General features: G+C 36.1%; 1 protein-coding gene across 1 annotated transcript in view; it reads right to left on the minus strand.

The window, feature by feature from the left end:
• Nucleotides 1–2,402: 2,402 nt before the first annotated feature.
• LOC110441797 overlaps nt 2,403–24,080 on the minus strand; it is a 36,901-nt gene continuing 15,223 nt past the window's right edge. Inside the window, exons 2-8 of the mRNA XM_021485050.1 lie at nt 12,949–13,171; nt 11,590–11,651; nt 10,889–10,999; nt 7,965–8,001; nt 5,953–6,103; nt 5,166–5,418; nt 2,403–4,783 (exon numbers count right to left, since the gene is read on the minus strand). Of these exons, the coding sequence (XP_021340725.1) occupies nt 4,629–4,783; nt 5,166–5,418; nt 5,953–6,103; nt 7,965–8,001; nt 10,889–10,999; nt 11,590–11,651; nt 12,949–13,171 (992 nt within the window). The 3' untranslated portion in view covers nt 2,403–4,628. The remainder of the gene's footprint in view (nt 4,784–5,165; nt 5,419–5,952; nt 6,104–7,964; nt 8,002–10,888; nt 11,000–11,589; nt 11,652–12,948; nt 13,172–24,080) is intronic.

A 24,080-nucleotide genomic window follows, 5' to 3' on the forward strand; every position in this document is an offset into this window, starting at 1 on the left:
ACTTAAGTAGTTTTATACAAACAGGGCCTGGAATANCCAAGTGAATCTTTCTTTGTAAATATAGCCCTCTCGTTTGATTGATTTTGCATTAGGGTTTCGGTGACACTCTTGTCTGTTTGTTGAACAATATAGGTGTTAATGCTGCGACAAGTCACTATTCATTCATTATTGAATATCATATAACTAAATCAGAACTGTATTTTAACAACTGCATGCTAGTGAAACATTTAGGAAAACATTTGTTTAATATACAAGTCTACTTTAATTGTGATTTAATAGAACTTTTCTATGCTATTATTCTTGCTTTATATGAAATATATTTGTTGACCACATATCTACAGCATGATCAACTTCAAATTACAAGATTTCACATATGAATTCTTCTTTAACTTTGTCGATAATCTGTTAGATATTTTTTTGCAAGCAAATATTGGAAATAATGTTTAAAATGTGCTTTTTCTAGAATAGACAATGGTGCAAGTGCTTTTAAAAACAAATTTAAATCCAAATTCAAATTGTAAGCACATAGGGAATAACAATTATAATGTGTTTAGTATTTATGTACATCAATAAAACACATATTCAATCATAAGTACAGAGAAAATAAGAAAATACACAAGAAAAAGAGGCAATGGATTTTTCATCACGTTTATTTAAAAAAGCAAAGAAAATATCATTATGAATATGAATACAAGTTCAACATTTCTTTTCATAATCAAATAAGGTATTTGCCTTTTTTGGTGGTCTGAAGTTTCCTTTACAATGACTTTACAACTGAGGCATTATTTCAAATGAAGGTCTCTATTGCAGACTGTTTTAAAAATGTATTAAACTCAATAACTGAACGTAGTTTCGTTACAATGTAAACTACATTTCCTCCAGATGTGCTTTGCTGTCAAATGATGATGTAACTATGTTTCGTGGCATAGTCATTCCTTCATTATTATACCAACTGAAATATTGAATCATTCGACGTTAAATAGTATATGCATGTTAAATATTACATGCATGTTAAATAGTATATGCAACACTTAAACAATTTATTTTTTCGTCAAAAACACATGGTAAGGGATTAACTGCATAAGCGGTTTAAAGAAATCATTCTCACAGTATATAGTTTTATCATAAATGAGTAGAATAGGAAAAAATCACGACACGGAAACATATTCAATTTATAACCAAGTATTTATCTAACTGATGAATTGGCTGCGGACTTGTGCACAACGCCCATTAAACTGCAGATAGAGACAATAAGGCAAACTCAAACCTGCTAATTCGGGGTTAGGGATAGCTGTTTTCAATGTGACTTTGTACTACCCCAGCGACAGTATCGCACCAAATCGTAACATTTAATAGGTAGGCCCTTTATACGTTACAAAGCTGTGTAATAATATAAAGTTGGCAACAGATCCGTGCTATCGCAAGAAGGCAAGTACACCAACATACTTATATATTGAGGTCAGGTGTCGCACCACTTAAAGCCTGACGATTGGATATTTTCACATGGGATAGTTTAACATCATACTGTCTTCATTAGTTCTATGTCAGTTTGATAAATCACTTTTTTCTCATATCTGTTTGATAGAGTCATGTAAACATTAATTGCACCTTGAGGTTATTTTAATTTTATCTAACCTTCATACTGCTGGTATAAACGACAAATTTCAAAGTGAGTTTGTCGTTTCACGTATTTACTTTATGTACTTCATGCGAAAGTAATAGAACCGATCATTGCAATATGAGATAGATCTAAAAAGTACTTCATTGGAAAGTAAAAATATTCTTGAAATGTCATAAATCAAAGATGACCACTGTAACCATCTTGTTTTCAATCAGTTTCAAAAAACACGAACAATTATGAACTAAGGACTATGAAATTTAAGAAATATTTGTCAGTTGCTTTTTGAGAAATAGCGATAACAAAATATTAAAATATCAAGGTTAGGCTGCCTGGTGGCCATGTTGTTTTTAAGATAAGTCATAATATGACACAAGCAAAACTGAGGACTACGGGGAACCTTCGTATAAAATTTGAGAAAGATCCCCGATTTCCTTTCACAGAAATAGTGGTAACAAATCTGAACTTAAGATTTCCGCCTGTCAGCCAATTTGTTTTTATGATCAATCTCAAAAGGAAATATGCACAACAAAGCACCGAAGAAATCTTATATATTAGATTTGAGATAGATCCCTCCAGTACTTACTGAGAAAGAGCGACAATAAACCCTCACTGTCAAAGTCCAAAATGAACAATGTCGGCCATTTTGTTTACCTGATCAGTCTCAAAGTTAACATACACAATTAAACATCAAGAGGAGCCATCATATGAAATTTGAGAAAGATCCCTTAGGTACTTCCTGAGAAATGGCGATAACAAACCTTCACTATCAAAATCCAATATGGCCATCTGTCAGCCATTTTGTTTATTCAATTAGTCTCAAAAGTAAACATGCACAACTAAAGAAAGAGAACTAACATTGCAAATTCTTAGAAAGATCCTTCCATTACTTCCTAAGAAAAAGCGATAGCAAACCTTCACTGTTTCAATTAAAGATGGCCGATTGTCGGCTATTGTGTTTATCCGAAGTCTCCAAAGTAAATATACACAACAAGGAACCAAGGGGAACCTAAAGATGAAATCTGTAAAAGATCCATTTTAAACTTTCTGAAAAATAGCGGTAACACGAATGCAAGTCGATTTTAAAAGCCCACATTATGATGATGGTGGGCTTACAAGCTGTTTCAATTTGGACATGATATTTTCCATGGGCGCAGATAGCGTAAGCGAGCCCTACACCTGAAGTATTGATGAAGCCTTTTGACCAGATGATGTTATTCCCTTAAATGCTAAACGTTAAGCAGGGAATAATAACTGCCATTTTAAGGATTTGTGTATGTTCCTGATTGGGTATGTCCTGGGAAAATGTTGCAATTAAAGTAGCAGATTTAATTTGGTCCCTGATGTGTTCCAAATTGCAGGCACAATTACAAATGGCAGTGTTAGTGCTCCCTCAAATCAAGTTCAATTTCGCATGAATAACTACGAACAAATAGGATCAGGCTTACAACGTTTTTACATCATTTCTTCAGTAGTTTCCTTTAATTGAGAGGTACCGATCTTGATTTCACATAACTCATATGGTCCCCTGGCCACCATTGAGTTTTGTCGACCCATCTCAGTGTAAAGGGACCAAGGGGGTCTTGTTTGCTTAGTTTCATTAAAAACACTGAGGTAGTTTCTGAGGAAACGTGCGGAAACCAGGCCATACATGAGAAGCGTTTTAAATAACCGACTTTCTCATGATGATGAGATTAAGCTAAATTGAGGTTGCAAAATGCCCTTCTCGGTGCTTATTACACATGCAAGTATTTAGTACAACAGTCTGTAAGATGATACAAAACGATGTATATAAAACCGAAAGTGTTGACAAATCAATTGCACTTGATCAAAATGATGCTGAATTCGACACCAAAGATATAATGTATGGAACAATGCATTTTATCACACAAGTAGGTAGCCGTTTAAAAATCAAAATCGATGATAGAGTATAAAGACACACATTAAAATGTGTACAAGGTATCATCTGACAAATATAATGACTGTGACACAACCCAGTGCATTACTTGCACCGACATCTCATGAATATATTGACAGCGTTTCTAACACAACCAGACACAGAACAAACATGCTACGTTTATATATTCAATTATAATGCACTCAAATCAAGGGAAATACGTGCAATTGAGCGTTCACATCTTCCCAACGATCCTGTTCTACACATAATTTGTTCTCGATATACAGTCTACTTTGAGAAGGACGATTCGTATCAGCCGTTTAACACAATGGTTTAATGGTTCATGTCAAGTCTTCGATGTCTTTGAGACATGTATGACACAAAACACATCTTGGACAAATGCTGTTGTTTTTAATATATTTTAGTTTGCTCTATCACATTTTCGTCGTTCTGATAAAACTAATTAATTAACCTTACAAAATAGCATTGGCAATACATAGTAGCCTTAAGAAACATATTTCAAAAAGAAAAATCCTATTCAAAATGTTGTTTGACGCGTATCCCTTCCGATATCAATATGTATGACATACTTTAACAACCTACTTTTTAATAAAAACAAAAGCTACCGTTAGTTCAAAAGGTGTTAACTGTATGTAAGGCATGCGTACCACACTGAACAAATACATGTATTTACGGAAGACAAAATATGATAGGTTTTTCCTCTGTTAGGGTTAACGATTTATACAGGTAACCTGACAGGTTGCATTTCGCAGTTAACATCATATTTACAACTTATGGAGTTGCTTGACAAACACGATCAATGCATACTCAAGACGAAGACACAGCTTTATCAGTTGGAATATACTTTGAAGAATTGTGAAAGCGAAGACATACGTCACGTACACATATAAATTACGTGTCGGCGACAATAGAACGTTACATAGTCATTCCTCTCTGTGTAAGTCTCTGTGTAAGTTTATTCAAACATCGTTGAAACTGCGTCAATCCTTCGTTCTTTCGTTCCATATCGACCCGCAGGATCCTTTTCTTCTTATTCAAATCTGGATTGAGTGTTTCAATTAGTAAGTTCCAATAACGATAGTGCTCTCAGTTTTACACCAGGATTACGAACAAAATCAGCAGCGACAAATAGAGAAGGTTGCCTCCCTTTATCTGTTCTCCAGCTCCATATTCATTTCTTTTGTACATGACGCTTACCTTTGATAAAGATGTCAAAGGTTGATGGGTGTGTCTTTCTATTTTTCCTCCTGAGAACAGATGTTGAGGAACAAACGTGAATTAATTGAATTGAAAAAATCAGAAAAATAAAGCTACAATCTCAAAAGTTATATATGATAACAACTGGTTCAATTATTTATTAAGCGTTTAATGACCCGCAAAAAAGATCATACGAAGATTGGTGCAAAGGGAGACGGAACCAAAACGAGAATTAAGAAGGGAGGAAAAAGGGAGTGTTGTCTCTTTCAAAACGTTAAAGTCTCAGGATAATCAAAATCTGTCATATAAACTGTCTGCACGAGCATATTAATATTGTTTAAAAATTGTCTTTTACAAACTTTTAATTGTCAATAGGCCAACGAGATTTGATTAATACACAAGCGTACAATGTACAAGTCAATAGCTACACACCTGTTACAACGTTTCCCCAGGCATAGAGTTGGTACCAGTCGTTGCTTAGGTCCACATAATTGCCTGTTCGTTGCTTGAAAGGAACCTGAATGTAGCAGTAGAAATAGCCATCGGCCTCTTCGTATCGCGTCAAATTAGAAAAGCTGTCCTTTTCTGTTGGAGTGTCATGATAATAGGAAGTGCTGAACGCAGCTGCTCGGAATTCTGATGAGGTGACATCCTTCCTGACACATGCAATTATGTCAGCTCCACCCTTTAGAGTAAAAAGCATTCGGTACAGTATTATCCAGAAGCTGCCTCATTATTGCTGATAATGGTACATAATTAATAGTATCAACTACCTCAAAACAATGTACAAATATCTACATATTTAGATAAAAAGGGAGTATAATGTTGTATTGTATATGTAACAGGATTTGTCTAATATTGTGATATCAGTTAACAATAATTTGTATTAAAATATATCGGGTTAAAAGATGTACTCATTGCTTTTTACATTCCTGCGCAAATCTAAGTATTATTTTTTAATGCTTTGTTTATCTTTTATATTTCTTGCTTAGCGTTCAGCATTACGAGTAATCGCAACAACAGCTCAACTCCTTACCAGTATGATTAGGCCGAGAAAACAATCAGATACTGCAGAGGCCCCACATTAGGAACGTATATTTGTAGTGTTGTTATACCGTTTATGTGTAGATGTAAGACTAACTTTATTTTAACAAATTATTGATAATGTTAATTAGACAATCGCATTCTAATTTGAATATTCGCGATTTGTTTAACTGACCATTTTGTTGTCAGACGAGAATCCCATGGCCAACCACCCTTGTGCTTTGCCGCTGATCTCCAGATGAATTGTTCTCCGGTTGATAAGGTCATCTACTCGGTAGGACACGAAGTACGTACATTTCATATGTTGACATGATGGTTTACCGTAACTACAACAAGAATCAAACATCTTCCATTTTTTTCAAACATAGAAAGTCAAAATGAGTTGTTTCACTTTGCTCCGTTTTCAAGTAGAATCATTCAGTATCTAAAAAAGAGGCCCATGGGCACCTGAGTCCTACAGTATTTATTTTTGGTGTTGAAATATGTACCAATTTGAGTAAAAAATAGTTTTAAAAGTATAACGTTAACTTGTGTGTGTCAGGACCATATGAGTCGATCATTCCTAGACCGAGTTTCAATTATATTGGCCTTTTCGAACTTGATTTTAAGTTTGAAATAGTTATTTTCAAAATAGCGGCCATGGCAGTCAAATTGGGTTTTTGATCGACTCAAAAAATAACAACACTTTGTCAGGACCATATGAGTCGATCATTCCTACCAAGTTTCAATTAAATCGGCCTAGTAGAACTTGACTTTAAGTTTGAAATGATTTTTCATAATGGCGGCCATGTTAGATTTCTGATCAACTCAAAAAATAACAACACATTGTCAGGACCATGGGTCAATCATTCCTACAAAGTTTCAGTTGAATCGGCCCAGTAGAACTTGACTTAAAGTTTTGAATATTTTTTCAAAATTGCAGCCATATTCGATTGCTGTTTGACCCGAAAATAACAACACTTTGTCAGGTCAATGAGTCAATCATTCCTACTAAGTTTAGTTAAATTGGCCCAGCAGAACTTGACTTTAAGTTTGAAATAGTTTTTCAAAATGGTGGCCGTGGCGGCCATAATGGATTTCTGATCGACCTCAAAAATAACAACACTTTGTCAAGACCATGGGTCGATCATTCCTACCAAGTTTCAGTTCAATCGGCCAAGCAGAACTTGACTTTAAGTTTTAAATAGTTTTTTTCAAAATGGCGGCCGTGGCGGTCATATTGGACTTCTGATCGACACGAAAAATAACAACACTTTGCCAGGGCCATGAGTCGATCATTCCTACTATGTTGTAGTTAAATTGGCCCAGCAGAACTTGACTTTATGTTTGAAATTGTTTTTCAAAATGGCGACCATGGCGACCATATTGGATTTCTGATCGACCCGAAAAGTAACAACACTTGGTCAAGGAGATGTCAATAACATTACCATGAAGTATCAATAAAAATCCCTTCCCCAGTATTTCAGCTTAAGTTGAAAATGTAAAATGTTAACGGACGACGGACGAATAGCAATAGGTCACTTGCGCTAAAGCTCAGGTGACCTTAAAAACTATATGGTATATCGAAATATCGTCGTCCGCAGTATGGTTACAAAAATGGTACTTGCGACACATTTAGCAGAATAAGATTGCATATTTCTCGCATATATAAACTCTTGTCATCTTTGGTCACTCTTTTTCTTAATATAAACTGTCATAACCAAAGTTAACGAGGTTGATGTTAGGAAATTTTCGATGGATCTGTTGTAGAGAACAACTATACATATAAATGCTTTGCCGAATTTTGTTCTACCATAATCTTTTTAATTTACTTATGCAATTTTAGAAACAGGCATAACAAACCTACATTCTTAACAATACCATACAGTATAATGTTCATCAATGCTTTTGAAGCTCGTTATAATAATGACAATTTCCGCAATTTGCTTCAAACCCTTTTGTCCATTTGAGAAGTGGCTATATATACGGTTTATAACGAAAGGTCTGAGTGAAAGATATCATATATGTTCGTAAGTTATGGTATAACCGTATACGTTTTTTCATGGTGTAGTTATCAATTCATGCACGATTAGTATTTCTTAACCACTATTTATCATGCAATACTGATTAATATTTATAACTTAATAGTGACATGGACAAAATATTAATATAAATAAATAGCGTAAATAAGGAACAAACATCACGTACCGGAAGCAGCTATGGGTATCTCCGCACATCGCCTGGTCTGTAATAACACCACAAAATATATACAACATGTTTTTGTACGGACATAGATATAGTACACAAATGCCATACTGAAAGTGTTGTTTTCACGTTCAGTAAGGTTGTTAAGCTGCCACAGTATTTAAGATATGGTATTGGTTAAACTTAATTAGAATGTATTACTATAACTTATGCTAGGGGGTGCTACTGATACTTGCGGTGTTAAATGGTATTTTCATACACCGGTTAAATGAGCTGTCGTGGTGTCACGTGACCCGACCCGAACGCGATTGGTTTGATTTGGGATTAAACATCCTAGCAACAGGTTTTGTTTTGTTTGGATCTGATTGTTTAACGTCCTGTTAACAGCTAAGGTCATTAGAGGACGTGCCTCCATGTGCGTTGTGCAAGCTGTGGTCACGTGGAAAAAAGTGCCTAAGGAACAACGCCAAAGGGAACGACTAGTGAAGGTAGAAAGGAAAACATATAGACCCAATTGAGTATTGGAGGCAGCAAATAAATTATGTTTTTTTCTTTCTCTATGTTCTAAAAGGGGCCGCAGTGGCCAAATGGTTAAGGCCTCTAACATTCTGCTAACACTAGCGAGTTCCAGACCTACGTGGGGCAGTCGCAAGGTACTGGTCGTAGGTCGGCGTTTTTTCTCCGGGAACTCCGGCTTTCCTCCACCACAAAACCTGGCACGTACTGAAGGACCATAGCACAAACAAACCAAGTATTCTAAAAACGACATTGAAGAAAAAACCCGATTCTTAAGAGAAAACCTATTAAGACATGCATAGGGATACATCAGATCTATTCTTTCTCTGCACAAGGTAGATATTTGTTCCTGATAGGTTATCTGATATATTTCAGTCCAGATCCTATGCAACATTATGCAAGAGTTGTTTATCTTCCGACAGTCAATAGATGACAAAAAATATCTGCAAATAATACTATTTTTAGGCGAAGTTCCATTGGTACGGTACGGGTAATGATTTGTAAGAAACATTCAAACGTATAGACTATTTAGTTCGAGACATCATTTTGCCTGTTTAACGTTCAGAAATTGGAGGAGCGCAATTACTGGTCTACCCGTTGCCAGGTGTAATCAGCATGTAGTTTTAGTGAAACAGCAATCAGATTCGCGCGATCAACTTACACATGTTACGCATACACCACACATGCATTTATTACACAGACGGTGACACTTTTAAATCATATAAAATGAAAATATTCAAAAAGTCGTAATGTTTGTTTTAGTTTGTCTTAGCTATGCTAAAATATGTTTATATATGTATCTTTATATGCTATACCTCATCGAGGTTGAAGGGCATTACTTGTTTCATCAATGATATATTATTGGCAACCCTAGCATGCACATATAATAACAAAAACTAGATATTCCTAATAATCTGCCATATTTAATTTAGCATGTAATTCTTTGCGGACCATATACTAGGATTTCCCTTTCACTCAGAATTCAAATAATGGATTTTATAAATTGACATTTTCTATTCTTGGTATTTCGATTTGAGCTTTAAAATTTTCATTTGTTATGTTTTTTTTTCTATAAAAATGTGTCCTTCCTTCGATCGTTTTCAGTCTTTCACTGAAACGTTTAACTGTTCGGCTGAAACATAAAAAGAAAGAAATAAGCATATTACGAATTGGTACGTGTGGATTAATTAACGAGTCTTTATTAATTATCTCCCTTTATGGTAGTGATTGTAATGGCCTGTTATATCGTAAGTCAATCATGTTATAATCGGTAATGTTATCCGTATAATAGTCACACCCATTGTATATGGTAATTACGTCACGTGCTGTGAATACAGCATGGTGTAAACTTACGTGTTCATTGGTGGGTTTCTACATAAATATTAGAACTCTACAGTGATCATGTTCCATTTAGTAATACGACCTTTTCATTCCGTATCATACTATTTCAGGCGGGTACGCTAGTAGCATTGAACGCGTTCCGAGTTCATCCAGACATTCATTACTCACTTATTATAGTAACGACACTCGCTTCAAGTTGTATGGCATGTGACATGATTTATCACTTCATTTATATATTTTAATGTGTAAAAATGGTATTTTGTTTCAATCCGTTTCGACGGAAAATTGTATGATAAGGAGAGTTGATTAATTTATTTAATTCTTATAAACGTTCTTAAGTGCTACTTTAAGTTATTCAAACATTTCCTATAAATCTTTTGCATGAACCCTTTACCCAAAAGTCCTTAACATTTAACCTATAGAATGGTTTCTTGTTTCTTATTTTAACAGTTTTACTTTTGTTTAAAAAAAACGACGAAATATGTTTACCGCTTTCATTTTCCTAAATCTGTAGTGATCCTGGTTTTTATGTTGACTACATGGAATGTAACTCATCATGGATAAATACAGATTTGTTGAAGAAATCTATCCAATAAATGAGTATTCTTTGTATATTTGTGGAGAAACGCAATCTCTTTAATCGGTGCAAGCTAAAAATAAATAATTTTTTTGTGCCATTACGGCCTGTTCTACCTGGAAAGGAAGCACTGCATAAAGAATGAGTTTGAGCGGCCCATCGAAACTCAAGTTATCGCACGAAAACCTCTGTGCGGACGACGCCGCCGACACCGACGCCGCCGACATAGCAATACCTATGTGTCACCAGCTTTTCGCAGGCCACACAAAAAGCAATTTCCTATTAACTCGAAATGGTAAAACAGTTGTTCCCCTTTATTTTTGTTGCTTGCAATGCAATTATTAGAGGGTTTTATGCTTGTATTGTTATTATGCTTTACTTCCAAATAGCCGTTTTGTACACGCTTCATTAATATCTCGCTTTGTTTTTATTATCTACACACTGTTTAACGTCGTGCGATCATGCAACTGTAAATATAGATATTTACACTTACCTGTGACGTTTTGCTTATCCATCGTTGATGTTTGACGTGTTCTACGTTGTGAAATAACGGCTTGTCGATCTTTTGAAGATAATTCTTTCTTTTTGGCAACTTTTACTGAAACTACGAATGCATACAAAAAAATATAAATTTAATTATATTCACTTTTGATTTAAATTGTACCAAAACGGGTAGGCGTCTTTACATTGCATGACTTGAGTGATCTTTAAGAATTTGCGATGAATAATCGTTTTATGCTATCTTTTGAAACTCTAGTACAAAGCTTGGAAAAAACGAGATAATGTTGTATGGCAATTTAAACACTATGCCAATCAATGGTTAGGAAAATAAAATAAAAAACACCTCGTTTTTTCTTATTGTAAAATTGTGCTGTTCATGGTACCTTGTGTAGTTGTTTCCATTCGTGTTACAACAAACATTAAGTGATTAAGGGTAAAGACTCTTGACTTATATTTCTACATATTTTCTAATCATAACGATAAAGATGCATGTGCATATATTTTGGTATATATAAAGCGTGAAACAGTTTTACGACCTTGATCATAAATGTAGTTTTGATAATTGTTTTATGCAATTTACCAAATTTGCATTCTAACACAGATTCCTTGAAGTTCTATCATTGAAATAAATTGTATTACTTCATGTTTGAAAAAAGCAGATATATTTTGACGATAATCCTTATTCATAGCTACCTTTTAATCGTAGGCCATAATCCTCCATGGATTCCAGCGTATCACCACACTGTGCATACATCCTGGTGATATACAATATATACCCGTAGTGCAGTGTGTATATTTATAAAACGATAATTCTAGTGCTCTCATGTTTGATTGTATATTAAAACAGCCTCTCATGTGTGTGTGTGTGTTTTTACATAAATAGGCACATACTAAACGAACGTTACACTAGTTCTGGCGAAATCGTATATACTGGTTCATTGTTAATAGTTCGCCGATGTCTACGTTTTTTAAGGAGATATACATTGGAATCGGTTAAGTTATGTTTAGAGGTATCAGACAATAAACAGTGATTAAATCATGTGGCCTTTGTAGTCATCTGTTAAACATTCAGCGTATTTCACTTAACGGATTATTCCCGGCCACATGCAGCATAAGTATGATGGTGCTTGCAGGATAACTAAAACATACCACACTAAAATGCCACCGTTTATTTCAAAAAAGGCCCCTAGTGGAATATTTGTTCGACAAACTTCACAGTTGTGATTGGCTGCTCCGAAATCGTTCCGTCACTTTCAAACAATTAGTAATTTCCTTTTTGCAAAACACGAGTTATGACGGAGAGAAGGTTCAATGCGCTGATGAAAGCAATGTACGAGAGTAAAAGCAGAGGCGCGAGGAGGGCATATGGGATACTGATGACCCACGCGTTTGCATTACCAATTATATGGGGGATGGTGTGTGTTTTATGGACATCTGATCGACAACTATATTTAAGGGTAGTCCGTCACACTCCATTTAACATATTGTGAGTAATTTTTAACTATATCACATCATATCATAACAAAGATCTAACTTTTTCTTAAACGACTGCGACCGACAGATTGACTATAAACTCAATAAAACAACCCTAGCACATACACGCATACATAGTCACACGTGATTCAAATATTTTGTCTGGTTAAGAAGGTATGATAAACACTCCTTTGAGAATAATGTATTGCATTCTCTGTCAATATAAAAATATGCATAGTTTAACGTTAATTTATTAAAAAGCTCAAGTCTCCCAAACATAGGGTATTCAGAAGTACCTCCACCAATACAATGAACAAGTCAATGAGCAAGTCGTCACTGTTTGAATAAAGTGTAAATTGTTAAAACCTTGTTGTTGAATTCACATAAAATAATAAACCTGAGATATAATAAACCTGAGATATTCAAAAGTTACGAAAACACCTATAATATCTAATGGCATAACAAAAAGTTTGATAAAGAAATCTTTTGGAGCTACAAAGTTATAACATATATCACAAAATGTTCCTAAAGTCAGGTTTTGATTGCACTGAATTGTTGTACATGAGCATTAGTTATTACCTGCCAATGTTGAGTTTGCCAGGGACACGCTTCAGTTGCACATATACATGTGGAAGGACGGTTGATGAAGTAGTTGACGGTCTGACATGAAACTGGACAGAATTACTGGGGAGACGGGAGGCGGTGACGCTTCCATCCTCTTCACTCAAACTAAGGCTTATGACCCTCCTTTGGAAAGCGACGGTGATCTCCGGCACTTTAGTGGATGGACAAAACAGGAGAGCTGTAACATAAAGAATGAGTCCTTCATTTTACATTTCAATTACAACTAATCTATTCAAAAACGGCATTGATATCGATCCTGTTTTATCAGGCTCATATGAAAACGGGTGCTCAGGGAGACTCCAATGGAAAAAGGTAGACATGGATCCAAACTGCTGTAATAGAGGAAGCAGATCAATTGTGGTCTCTTCAATGTCGTAGTTTGGTTTAGTTTGTTTAACGTCCTATCAACGGCTATGGTCATTTAAGAACACATTGATATTGATGGATTGATTGTTGAAGGTTTAACAACAATAGCTAATGTCATTTAAGGAGTGTTCCTGTGCCTGATGTGCATACGTGTATGTGTGCATGTCTGAGTGCCGGAAACATGGGATGCTGGTGTATCTGCCACCTTGTGATAGAGCCGATCTGTTGCCGACTTTATAGTGGTATTTCGCTGAAGGTAATCCTTTGAAAAACAATTCCTAATGTGACCGGGTGGGGCGTCCTGCTGGATGTCTTCGGCAGTATGTCTCAGTGAGGTAGCACTATAAAGTCGGCATCAGTTTCGCGCTATCACAAGGAGACAAACACGAACATATCGCAGCCTCCCAAAATACACACACAAACACTACACGCATGCATCTTGCACACAGGGGAGGCCGTCATTAAATGACCTTAGCTGTTAATAGGACGTTAAACAAAATCAAACTAACAAACAAACAAAGTGTACTTGCCTCCTTGTGATAGTGCGGATCTGATGCCGACTTTATAATGCCTACTCACTGAAATACCATGCCGAAGGCACCCATCACAGCATTCCGCCCGGTCACATTATACCGACAACAGATTAACTTCTATTTTTAAGAACCCATTTTCTTCCTCGCCTGGGCGAACGCTCAACATTCAAGCCGAAAGTGAGGTTTTGGCAAGCAAGGCGCTAGGAAATAAAACGTAGCTAGAAGTAGAGATAAATAGAAAGTGACCAAATAATGCAATGGATGCGCAATAGAAAAAGAAAATGAACAGGAAAGATGAGAAACGAAAATGAACCCAAGGTTGCAATGGGGGTAGTCGACCAAGTTTAGTCTCCTGGATGTCGTCTTAGTAGAAGACACAGAAGTAAAATATTGTAGGGGGCTTGACATTAGTCATCTTTTACCATCATGTAGTGCAATAAAGTAGTCTATCGGGTTTATAATATTAAAAAATTACTATAATTCAATACCAAATAACATTTCGTGTCTATTCTTTTTCACTGGCACCCTTGATTCGGAAATGTTTGTTTAATACGGTTGTAGTATTAAGCATCCTTCAAATTTAAAAGAAATAATATTTAAAATCTAATACTTTACTCCAAAAAATAAGAAAGGTTTCAAATATAACGTGTTTGACGACACAGTTTCCTTAAATGGTGGTGTAATTTGATAAGTGTGTTGTCAGTATCACAGATTTTATAAAGAAGACCGGCAAAAAAAACACCTGGTATGTGTATCTTATCCGATTTCATGTGAGGAAGGCACTTGGTTCGGTCTACAGGCAAGGACATACCAAATTCCTTACCATGGTAGTTGCTACAAAGCATTAAGCATTAGGGCAAACTCTGGTAATCGAATTCCTCCAGCTGTCACTGGCATAATTGTTTTCTCTTTTCTTTCCACATGTCTACTGCAATAATTGATGAGAAAGATGAACGTTACACGCACACAGGTTATTGCACCCTTGAAATTCGGTAATAAAATTAATCTGTTGTTAGCTGCTAATCGGACATTGAACCTTATAATCCAAACTAAGAAACCAGGAAAAGAGATGTGTTGTCTACTAGCAATTGAGGATCGGATAAAGGTGGTAATAACGTCTGGCAACTGATATCCACGGTACCAACAAAGAAACGTTTGATTGGTACAATGTTTGTAGTATTGATAAATGGCATGGGTTTATGATACTTTGTACATTTTTTTATCCTCATGTGATTCATATTTGGCCCATGTTTTTCGATTATTAGTTTGAATTACGCTATGTTAACAGTATTCATTTTCAATATTCAATTGATCTTAGCACTTATATGTAATGTATACCACCAGTTTATTTGCCATTTTTTTTTACCTTGCGGCTTCAGTTTTGTTTATTTGTATTGGGTTCAACTTTTCGCAACAGTCAAGGCCTTTATATAAAGACGGGTGCCTGGGGAGACATCCGGAAAATAAATAAAAAGCAATTGAAAAGCCTTTATAGTCCCTTAACACACAGGAAAACAACCCTCCTCCGACTCTTCAGGTTAGCAGTTTACTACAATATGCTGTGTGATACAGCGGGCCTTATTATTTTCCTGAACCCAGTTTGTTTTCAATCATGTTATAATTGTGGTGAACGATTATTATGCTTTTTAGTTGATGACCTTATACTGATTGTCGATTTGGTTCAAATAATGTAAAATACAATAAAAATACAATTTGAATATAGTAAATATAAAGTACTATTCTAATATGTCAATACTCTCAGGAAAATCATATAATATTTAACATGTTCAATGAAGATATCATTTTTCATCCAAAAGATAATATCTGATATTTCACTGGTTAATAAGTGTAAAAGGATCGGTTTTTCACTTCAAAATCAACACCCAGGTTCGGTGATCTTGGGTGACATGAAATATCTACGCACAGGGACATGAGTTTAGACCACACTGTCACACACTCGAGCACGCATACACCTCAATAACAGGGCTTTATTTACAGGTGGTACAATGCCTAACTGACTATATATACAGACGGCTACACGGCCATATGCTTATTGAATATACGACGGAATGATATAATGACGGCTACACGGCCATATACCTATTAAATAGACGACGACATGGTTCAAACACGACTCTAAAACTCCTACAAAAATACTACATGGCTACAGAGAAACTACTGCTAGTGCTGTGACTGGTAAACTATCTACGCTAACATTATCCTATAACGTTTTAGAGACCCTTTACCTACAGCTACTCCTAAAGTAGAAAAGAAGTGAGCCGAACCAGTCCTGTCAAGACTTTTATTCTGACTGCCGAAGCACATAGGTGTACCGGCTTAAATAGGCAAAAACACGGCACTTTGCACGTGCAATAGTCGCGCAAAATTACTCGGAACATTTCCGCTGTTGCTATTGAGTTCCGAACAGTATATCAACTTCCGGTATATCGGTCATGATCGAAGACTAGGCCTGGTAAGCAGACAGCCATCACATATAACTCTTTAAAGTTTACAAATTTCCTAAACTTTTACACAAGTAATGAATCGATATTTCCATTGATGTGTGAAATAATGTTTGGTCAATAACAATTATGTCATGTATATTTTGTTATTGCGTTAAAAGTGATACACAACTATTGATTGAATGTATATTAATAGTAATAACGAAATTTATAAGGGCATCATCTCTTGCCAGCTATTTGTGTAGTCGACGTTACCTCTGGGTATACATGTAAAACGTGCTCGTTGTTATCCTTTATGTCATATTCTAATAAGAAGTCGGTATTCCCTATGTTCCCTATTTGAATGATAATCAGCATCTCTCATTTGTGTAGTGGATCCAACTCAACAAGACATTATAACATTTACAGTCAGGATATGACGTCTGGTAGCCAGCAATTAATACGTATAATGCAGACATGTGGTATGCGTCCGAATGTCTTCCATGGTTGTTTATTATTCAACATGGCGCATCGATCCCGAAAATTATTATTATAAAAACCGGCTCTGGTGTAGCAAACTGCATATACAACCAATACGCTGGAGTGGGCGATTTGTATGCGATAACTAGTTTACTTGGTTTAGACCAGTTTTAACAGCGAAGGTGATGATTCAAGGTTTGTTAGTGTGGAGTCTAACGTCGTTGCAACTGCTAATATAAGGTCAATTCGTTGAAGACGGGTGCTCAAGAGACAATGTCGACATAAGATAAAGAAAGTGCGAAATAAAAATAAAATAAAATAAAAAAAAGATTCCAAAAAAAGTGCAATGGGGACAGTAGATTAATTTAGGTATCCTGTCAGCCCGATAAATAGAAGCAAGTTTGTTATGTAAGAGAGAAAAGAAAAGACAGATAACAAATATAAAAAGATATAGATATAAACACGACAATGTATGCTTTTGATAGCGAGGGGAAGGTGAAAGGAATAAATAACCCTACTACATTGTATTAAAAGATCAACAACAAATTCCCATTATTCGATGTTAAAATGGGGTCATAAAGATGATTAATATCGTGACCCCCTTCTTCATTGTTCATCGATTCCCATTCCCTCCAAACCCCGATTGATTATTAGAGTTTCCTCATGTTTGTTCTTCTTTTCATGCACTTTAAGAGTTATGCCAGTCTTTTATGTGGTTGTATGTTAAAGCATGGTCGATCATCGCCGATTTTTATTATTGTTTTTCCGCTGGTTAAGATGTGTATGTTGACTCTAAACTTTGTTAACGAAACTTGTGCTTGAGAAATAACTTTACTCTCATGATAATCTAATATTGTTTTAGGGAATTTTGTGATGATTATGTGATAGTTTTGTGATGGTTAAATTTTTGAATGTTTAACTCATTAAATACGCATTTTCTTTAAATAAATACATGATAATCTTTTAGGGTTATTAGTGTTGTCGGTACTACAGAAAAGAAAAAAAGCAACCACAGATCCCAAGACTATGTGATCTAGGTAGAAGACAATGTGATTATAGGTAGAAGAAAACCTACGATTCTGCAAACCCCCCACAATAGTCTGATAACACGACAAGCAGTGCGAAACTGCAGGTTTGTTTCCATCAAATCTTCATTCTTGGTAAATATATTCTTATGATTAAGAAAATTGTTTACTTACACCATGCTGTTATACCCACTGCATGGTGTAAGTAGCAAGAATGTGCAAGAATTGGGAGAGGAATTAATACAAGCTCTAATTTGGTTTCCAATCCCTGTGTTAGTATATGTATGTAATTAACATGTTTGAATATTGCATAAATACTGTTAAAACTAAGAATGTGTTTTTCTACTCTCTTATTGGGGACACGAAAGCGAACAATGTGCGCCACCATTGAACATAAGATCTTATTTTAGTTATCTCGATTTCCTTACAGCATTCATGCTTACTAGAGCCTAGCTTTGCTATACTAACGTTTTGCCCTAGTGTCAGTAAGGAGACTGACAAGACGTACTTACCAAACAGTAGACTCAGGATTAGCAGGAACACTAGCTTTAGGGAATTTCATTGAATCTATTTTAAACGCAGACATTAGAGTAGAACAAGTGACAAAACTGAAGCAGAAATCCAAGTAGTTAGGCTTTGGACTCGTAGTCTTGCAGACAAACAAAGAGGTAGACATACACGTACAGTGTGTAACACTAGCTGCGATCCCACACAGAAACCTGACAGTTAGGGTTAAATATTATTTTTAAGCAAAATGTGTTCGTGGCAGATATTAAGGGCAAAATAATCTCTGTTATGGATTTCCTGTCAAAGAACTTCTCTGATGTGCTGCTGTCTAAGCAGTGTTTAGCGGTTTGTGTTATGAATGTACCCCGTTTTAAAGTTTATGATGAGATAAAGCACTCATGTTCAAGAGTTGCTTTGGTGGAGAAACAGATCGATCCCCCAAATAGTGAGATAATTATCACGCGTAAATTTATTGACCTTGTCTGTTGGGAAACCAATGAATTTGTGGAACCCTCAAAAGAGATTTAAGCAATCAGAAAGTGTTCTCATTGTCATTGACCCCAGCAGAGGAGAAGTATTTCTTAGAAAAATAAATCTTGGCAATGGACCTAACACTTCATGTAGTGACACTGTAGTACAGCAACTGTAGAAGCCATGGGTGAGTGTATTATCGAGGAGCATGTGAGTCAAATAGCAACTGATCAGACATCTAGCAGGAATAAAATATCTGGACATCTAAAGATATGTTAAGATCTAGTCAGGGGCTATCCTCAGAAAAGAAAAGCTTACTTAGGGAACTTTAGATGATTTACCTCTAAGAACATACGATAAGGTATTGTCTTTCAAAACTTTGATCATCATTGTGCAAGAAAAACTGGAATCAGACAAAAGTAAACCGCGTGATATCAAATACAAAGGGAGAGTTGGTTTGATGTTTGTTTTGGTGAACGTCCTATTAACATCTAAGGTTATTTAAGGACGTGTGCAGTTTAAAATTCTCATTGTGGCACCCTCTCAGTGCGTCTAGTTGAACCTGTTCGTTTTTAGGTCACCCGAGCTTTAGGTCAAGTGACCTATAGCTATCCGTCGTCGTGTGTTGTCCGGTTACATTTCACATTTTCAACTCAACCTGAAATACTGTGGAAAACGATTTCATTTGTATTTCCTCGGAATGTTACTAACATCTCCCTGACCAAGTGTTATATTTTGGGTCGATCAGAAATCCAATCAAAACAATACAAACTTTATTTATTTTACAACAATTATGAAACAATTTTTTCGACTTATATTAATCACGCTTGTTGGGCCGGATGTTAGCGCACAGAGGCTCTTAATAAATCCGAAGTGCCCTGAGAAACCCACGTGGTCGGGCAGGTGACCCCATACATTTTCACGTCCGATCGGGAAATCGAATCCAGGCCGCATTGGTGAAAGGCAAGTGCGCTATCCACTGCACCACCCGACCACCCAGAATTAATCCGATATTGCCGCCATTTTGAAAAAAAAAAAGTTTCAAACTTAAAGTCAAGTTATAATAATGGGCCGATTTCACTAAAACCTTGTAGGAATGAACGATTCATGGACCTGACAAAGTGTTGTTATTTTTCGGGTCGATCAGAAATCTAATATGGCCGCAAGTGCCGCCATTTTGAAAAAAAGATTTTGTAAACTTAAAGTAAAATTCTTATAGGCCGAAATAACTGAAACCTTTAAGTCATGAACGACTAATTATCGTGACAAAGTGTTGTTATTTTCCCCTGTTGATCAAAAATCCAAAATGGCCGCCAATGCGACCATTTAAAAAAAAAGTCAAGTTCTAACGTGTTTTGTTTTGGTTTTGTGTTGTTTAACGGCCCATCGGAATGTGAGTCATTTAGGGCAAACAATACCGTAAAAATAAGAAATCACGAAAATAAATACATCCAACCAAAACGTAATAGCTTGAAATATGTAATGGATTATAGAAATATCGAACAGATTGGCTGCACAATGTATCATCCTTTATTGTAAAGGTCAACAGTGTAAATAGTCTTATATTAATTGCACAGAAACTGTATCGAATAATCTTTTCATAGACGGTACATATTAAAATCTGTCACGTATTTGTAACCGATTGAACTGAAACCATTTTGCACACTTTAGGATGTGCAATGCAACTGGTACTTTTGAGAGGTATTGGGCAAGTTTCGATCACCCTCGTGCCAGGATAACTGGATAAGACAAAACGATGTTAAATATCAAGGGAGGGTTTGTGTGGTTGTATTTTGTTTGACGTCCTATGAACATTTATTGTAAATTAAGGAAATTGTGCGGTGTATGCTTGCAGTTGTGTATGTGTGCTGGAGACAGGGTATGTGCAATTAGTAAAAGAGAGAGAAGGTCCTACGAGCTGTAGTACTAAATGTGGATCAGAAAGAAGAGAAGCAAAAGGAAAAAATAAATGGGAAGAAGAAACACCAGGGGAAGGAGACACGAGAGAAGAAGAACAGGTTTGGTTTCATTTTTTAACAGCTAAGGTCATATAAGGACGTGCCTCCATGTGTGTAGCATGCTGGAGACAAGGTATTTAGGTGTATTTGCCTCCTTGTGATAGCGCAGATGCGATGCCGACTTTATAGTACTACCTCACTGAAATACCATGCCGAAGGCACCGAGCACAGCATTCCGCCCGGTCACATTATACTGAGAACGGGTGAACCACAATGTAGAGTTATAACAGAATCAATTTATGTTTAAATTTGGTAGAAAAAATGGAAACTTTCTTAAATTATAATGATCATTATTATTGATGCTTAACTGCCATCAACACATGATAGGTCATTAGGGCCAACAAATGATCGACAAAAATAAATGCAAAATAAAAACATCAAACAAACTTTAAGGTAAAAGACAAACATGGTGACTCAAATTTTATTAAAAAGACCAACAGCAATCAGATAGCATAAAATTGAAGAGACGGTTATGTTTTCGATGCAATGCTATAGAAATTTTCCTAAAACAAATTATAACCTACATTGCATGCATACTATAACAATATAGCATATGCACAGTTACCAATTTACCATACCCAGGTTGTTTTAAAGAGACAAATCCTTCTATAAATAGATCATTTATAATTTAATATATTTTTCAATTTCATTTAGTATGGCCACATTGACTATACAATACCCAGCAGGTGTTAATGCAATGAGATCCAGTGGGGTTGTGATGCAATGGTATTTGTATTCCATGGTGCTTAGCAATCGAAATTATAGATTCGGGTTGCCGAGAGAAATAAATGTCATGTGTAATAGTTGCAGTTCTTCTTACTAGTCAATGATTTTACTGTGTTACTGTAGATTTTGTATTGAAGCAGCCATGTTAGATGTAAACGTATGCAGTGTACTGAGCCTGTAATTAGCAGTTGTGTGCCAGTGCCAAGTATTAATATATTGAATTTGAATAAAATCCTAATGTACCCAGCTATATTGTATCTAGCAATAAAACATGAAATAATAGATCCATGTAGCTGACAGAAACTGATATCATAAACAGGTGAAATTTTTAATATTCCTGATATTTTTATGCAGTTATGTACATGAATATTTGCCGGATCATATATACGTGACATGGAAAAAAAACATGGATATATATATATTCATGATTATAAGTCGCTGAGTGAAGTAACCAGCCACGAAGGTGTTGATTTGACTGCATCGATGACAGACATACACGTGTTCGATCAAGCAGAACGAAACATATCTTATCGACACAGCATTCGAAAACGTTGAATTGTTATGTGCGACGGATGTTAATATCGATTGGTTTAGTTTAGTTAAGTATTATTTAACGTCTTATCAACAGCGATGGTCATTTAACGACGGCCTCCCCTTTGTGCAAGATGCATGCGTGTAATGAACGCGTCTGTGTTTTGGGATGCTGTGATATGTTCGTGTTTGTCTCCTTGTGATAGCGCGGAACTGATGTCGACATTTTAGTGCCTAACTGAAACATACTGCCGAAGACACCCAGCAGTACACACCAACCGGTCACATTATACCAACAACGGGCGAACCAGTCGTCCCACTCCTAAATTGCTCAGCATTAAGCAAGAGCAGAAACTACCATTTTTACAGACTCTGGTATGTCTCGGACAGGGGACAGAACCAAAAGCCTTCCTCACAGGAGCGAACACTCAACTAAATGCAAAAAGTGATGCATTGTCAAGGGAGACTTTAGGATGAAGAAAGTTGTATAGAAAGAAGAGAAAAGATAAGATCCCAAATTTAGTCGCCTCTTACGATCATGCAATGGGAACAGCAGGTACAATTCTTACGCCTTTTCTGCAGGGACTTGTTAATATCGACCAAATTAAATAATACTAACCTTTTACTACTTCGAAGGATCAAAGCTTATTCTTGGGAGAGTGGCAATGTTGCACACACGGTAGTGATGTCGGCTTGAGGTTCAATCACATGTGCTAGACCGCTTACAATTTAGTTTATTAACGCAATGATGGTGCTGAACTTTGAAAACTTATTATTTCTGAACAAATAACACGTACCTAGTGTCTTTAATTATGTAAATTTCGCCGGATCACAACAATAATTGCCGAACTCAGGGTAAGCGGAGCGCTGATTGGCTGAAACTAAAGAAGCCTTTCCACAAGGGGGATGTTGAATGGACGACGGTGGCAATGTCTAGACATGGTATGACGTCATGAAAAGCAAACAAAAACGGCCACAAGCCAAGAGTGTAATCTGTCATAAACAGTAGCCCTGTAAAGATAGCTGAGCAGTTGCGGTATTTGGATAGCTGAGCGATTCCAGTATTTCAGTTTTAGCTGAGCAAAATTTAGACCAGATATATAAGCAGAGCAGTGAGACTGGCAGACGATAACTCCAGATAATAGAGTAAGACAGCATGGGGACAGAGAAAACTTAGTGTTATCGGATAAGCTGTGCTGATTGCACCTTCTGTGCTTGGTACAGTAGCACTTTCCCCGAAATTGTTTAGCACCTTCACAGAAACGTGCACGGCCGCGTATATCTGAGTAATGGCTTATTAGTCAATACGTTGTTTAATTAGCTTTTCTATATTTTCTAAACTACAAGGTATTCCTGTTTTCATAGGTAATGTCAATAACGCATCTTAGTTGGTGTATCTTCAGTGCTAGGAAGCACCTACTTCTGTTCATATGTATATGGGTAGGCCTATTAAAAGAGGAATAAGATTAACTTATATATAAGCATTGTAGTATTTGATATATGAGCTTGAAAACATGTTGTGATGTATTTCATCTACATGTGTCTCTGTTCTGAACTGTGTGACAGCTGGGGACAAGAGACCCACAAAAAGGTTGCTCTCCTTCATCGTTAAAGGCAACAGTCTCCGCTTCAACCGAAATTGCTTTAACGCCAATTAACACTATGAATAATTCGTCTGCCCGAAGTGAATTTCCAATAACACTTTAATGAAAAATCTCGTACTCTCCCGGTTAAATAAAAGAGCATTTTTTCAAACTCTTTGTCATGCATGTTATCAATATTTTACAGTCAAATGTATTAAGAATGCGTGCGCAGATTTCAACCATGAAAGTGTATTTGGTTCCGTTTTCATTTTGTTTGTTTAACTTCCTACCAACAGCTAAGGTCGTTTCAGGACGTGCATCCATGTCTATTGTGAATGCGTGCATACTTGCAGGCGTGGATGCAGGAGGCAATGTGTGTTGGTGTTTTTGCCTTGCCTCTTTGTGT

This window comes from Mizuhopecten yessoensis, unplaced genomic scaffold (assembly GCF_002113885.1).
Source record: "Mizuhopecten yessoensis strain PY_sf001 unplaced genomic scaffold, ASM211388v2 scaffold716133, whole genome shotgun sequence".
In the NCBI taxonomy this organism is placed as follows: Eukaryota; Metazoa; Mollusca; class Bivalvia; order Pectinida; family Pectinidae; genus Mizuhopecten; species Mizuhopecten yessoensis.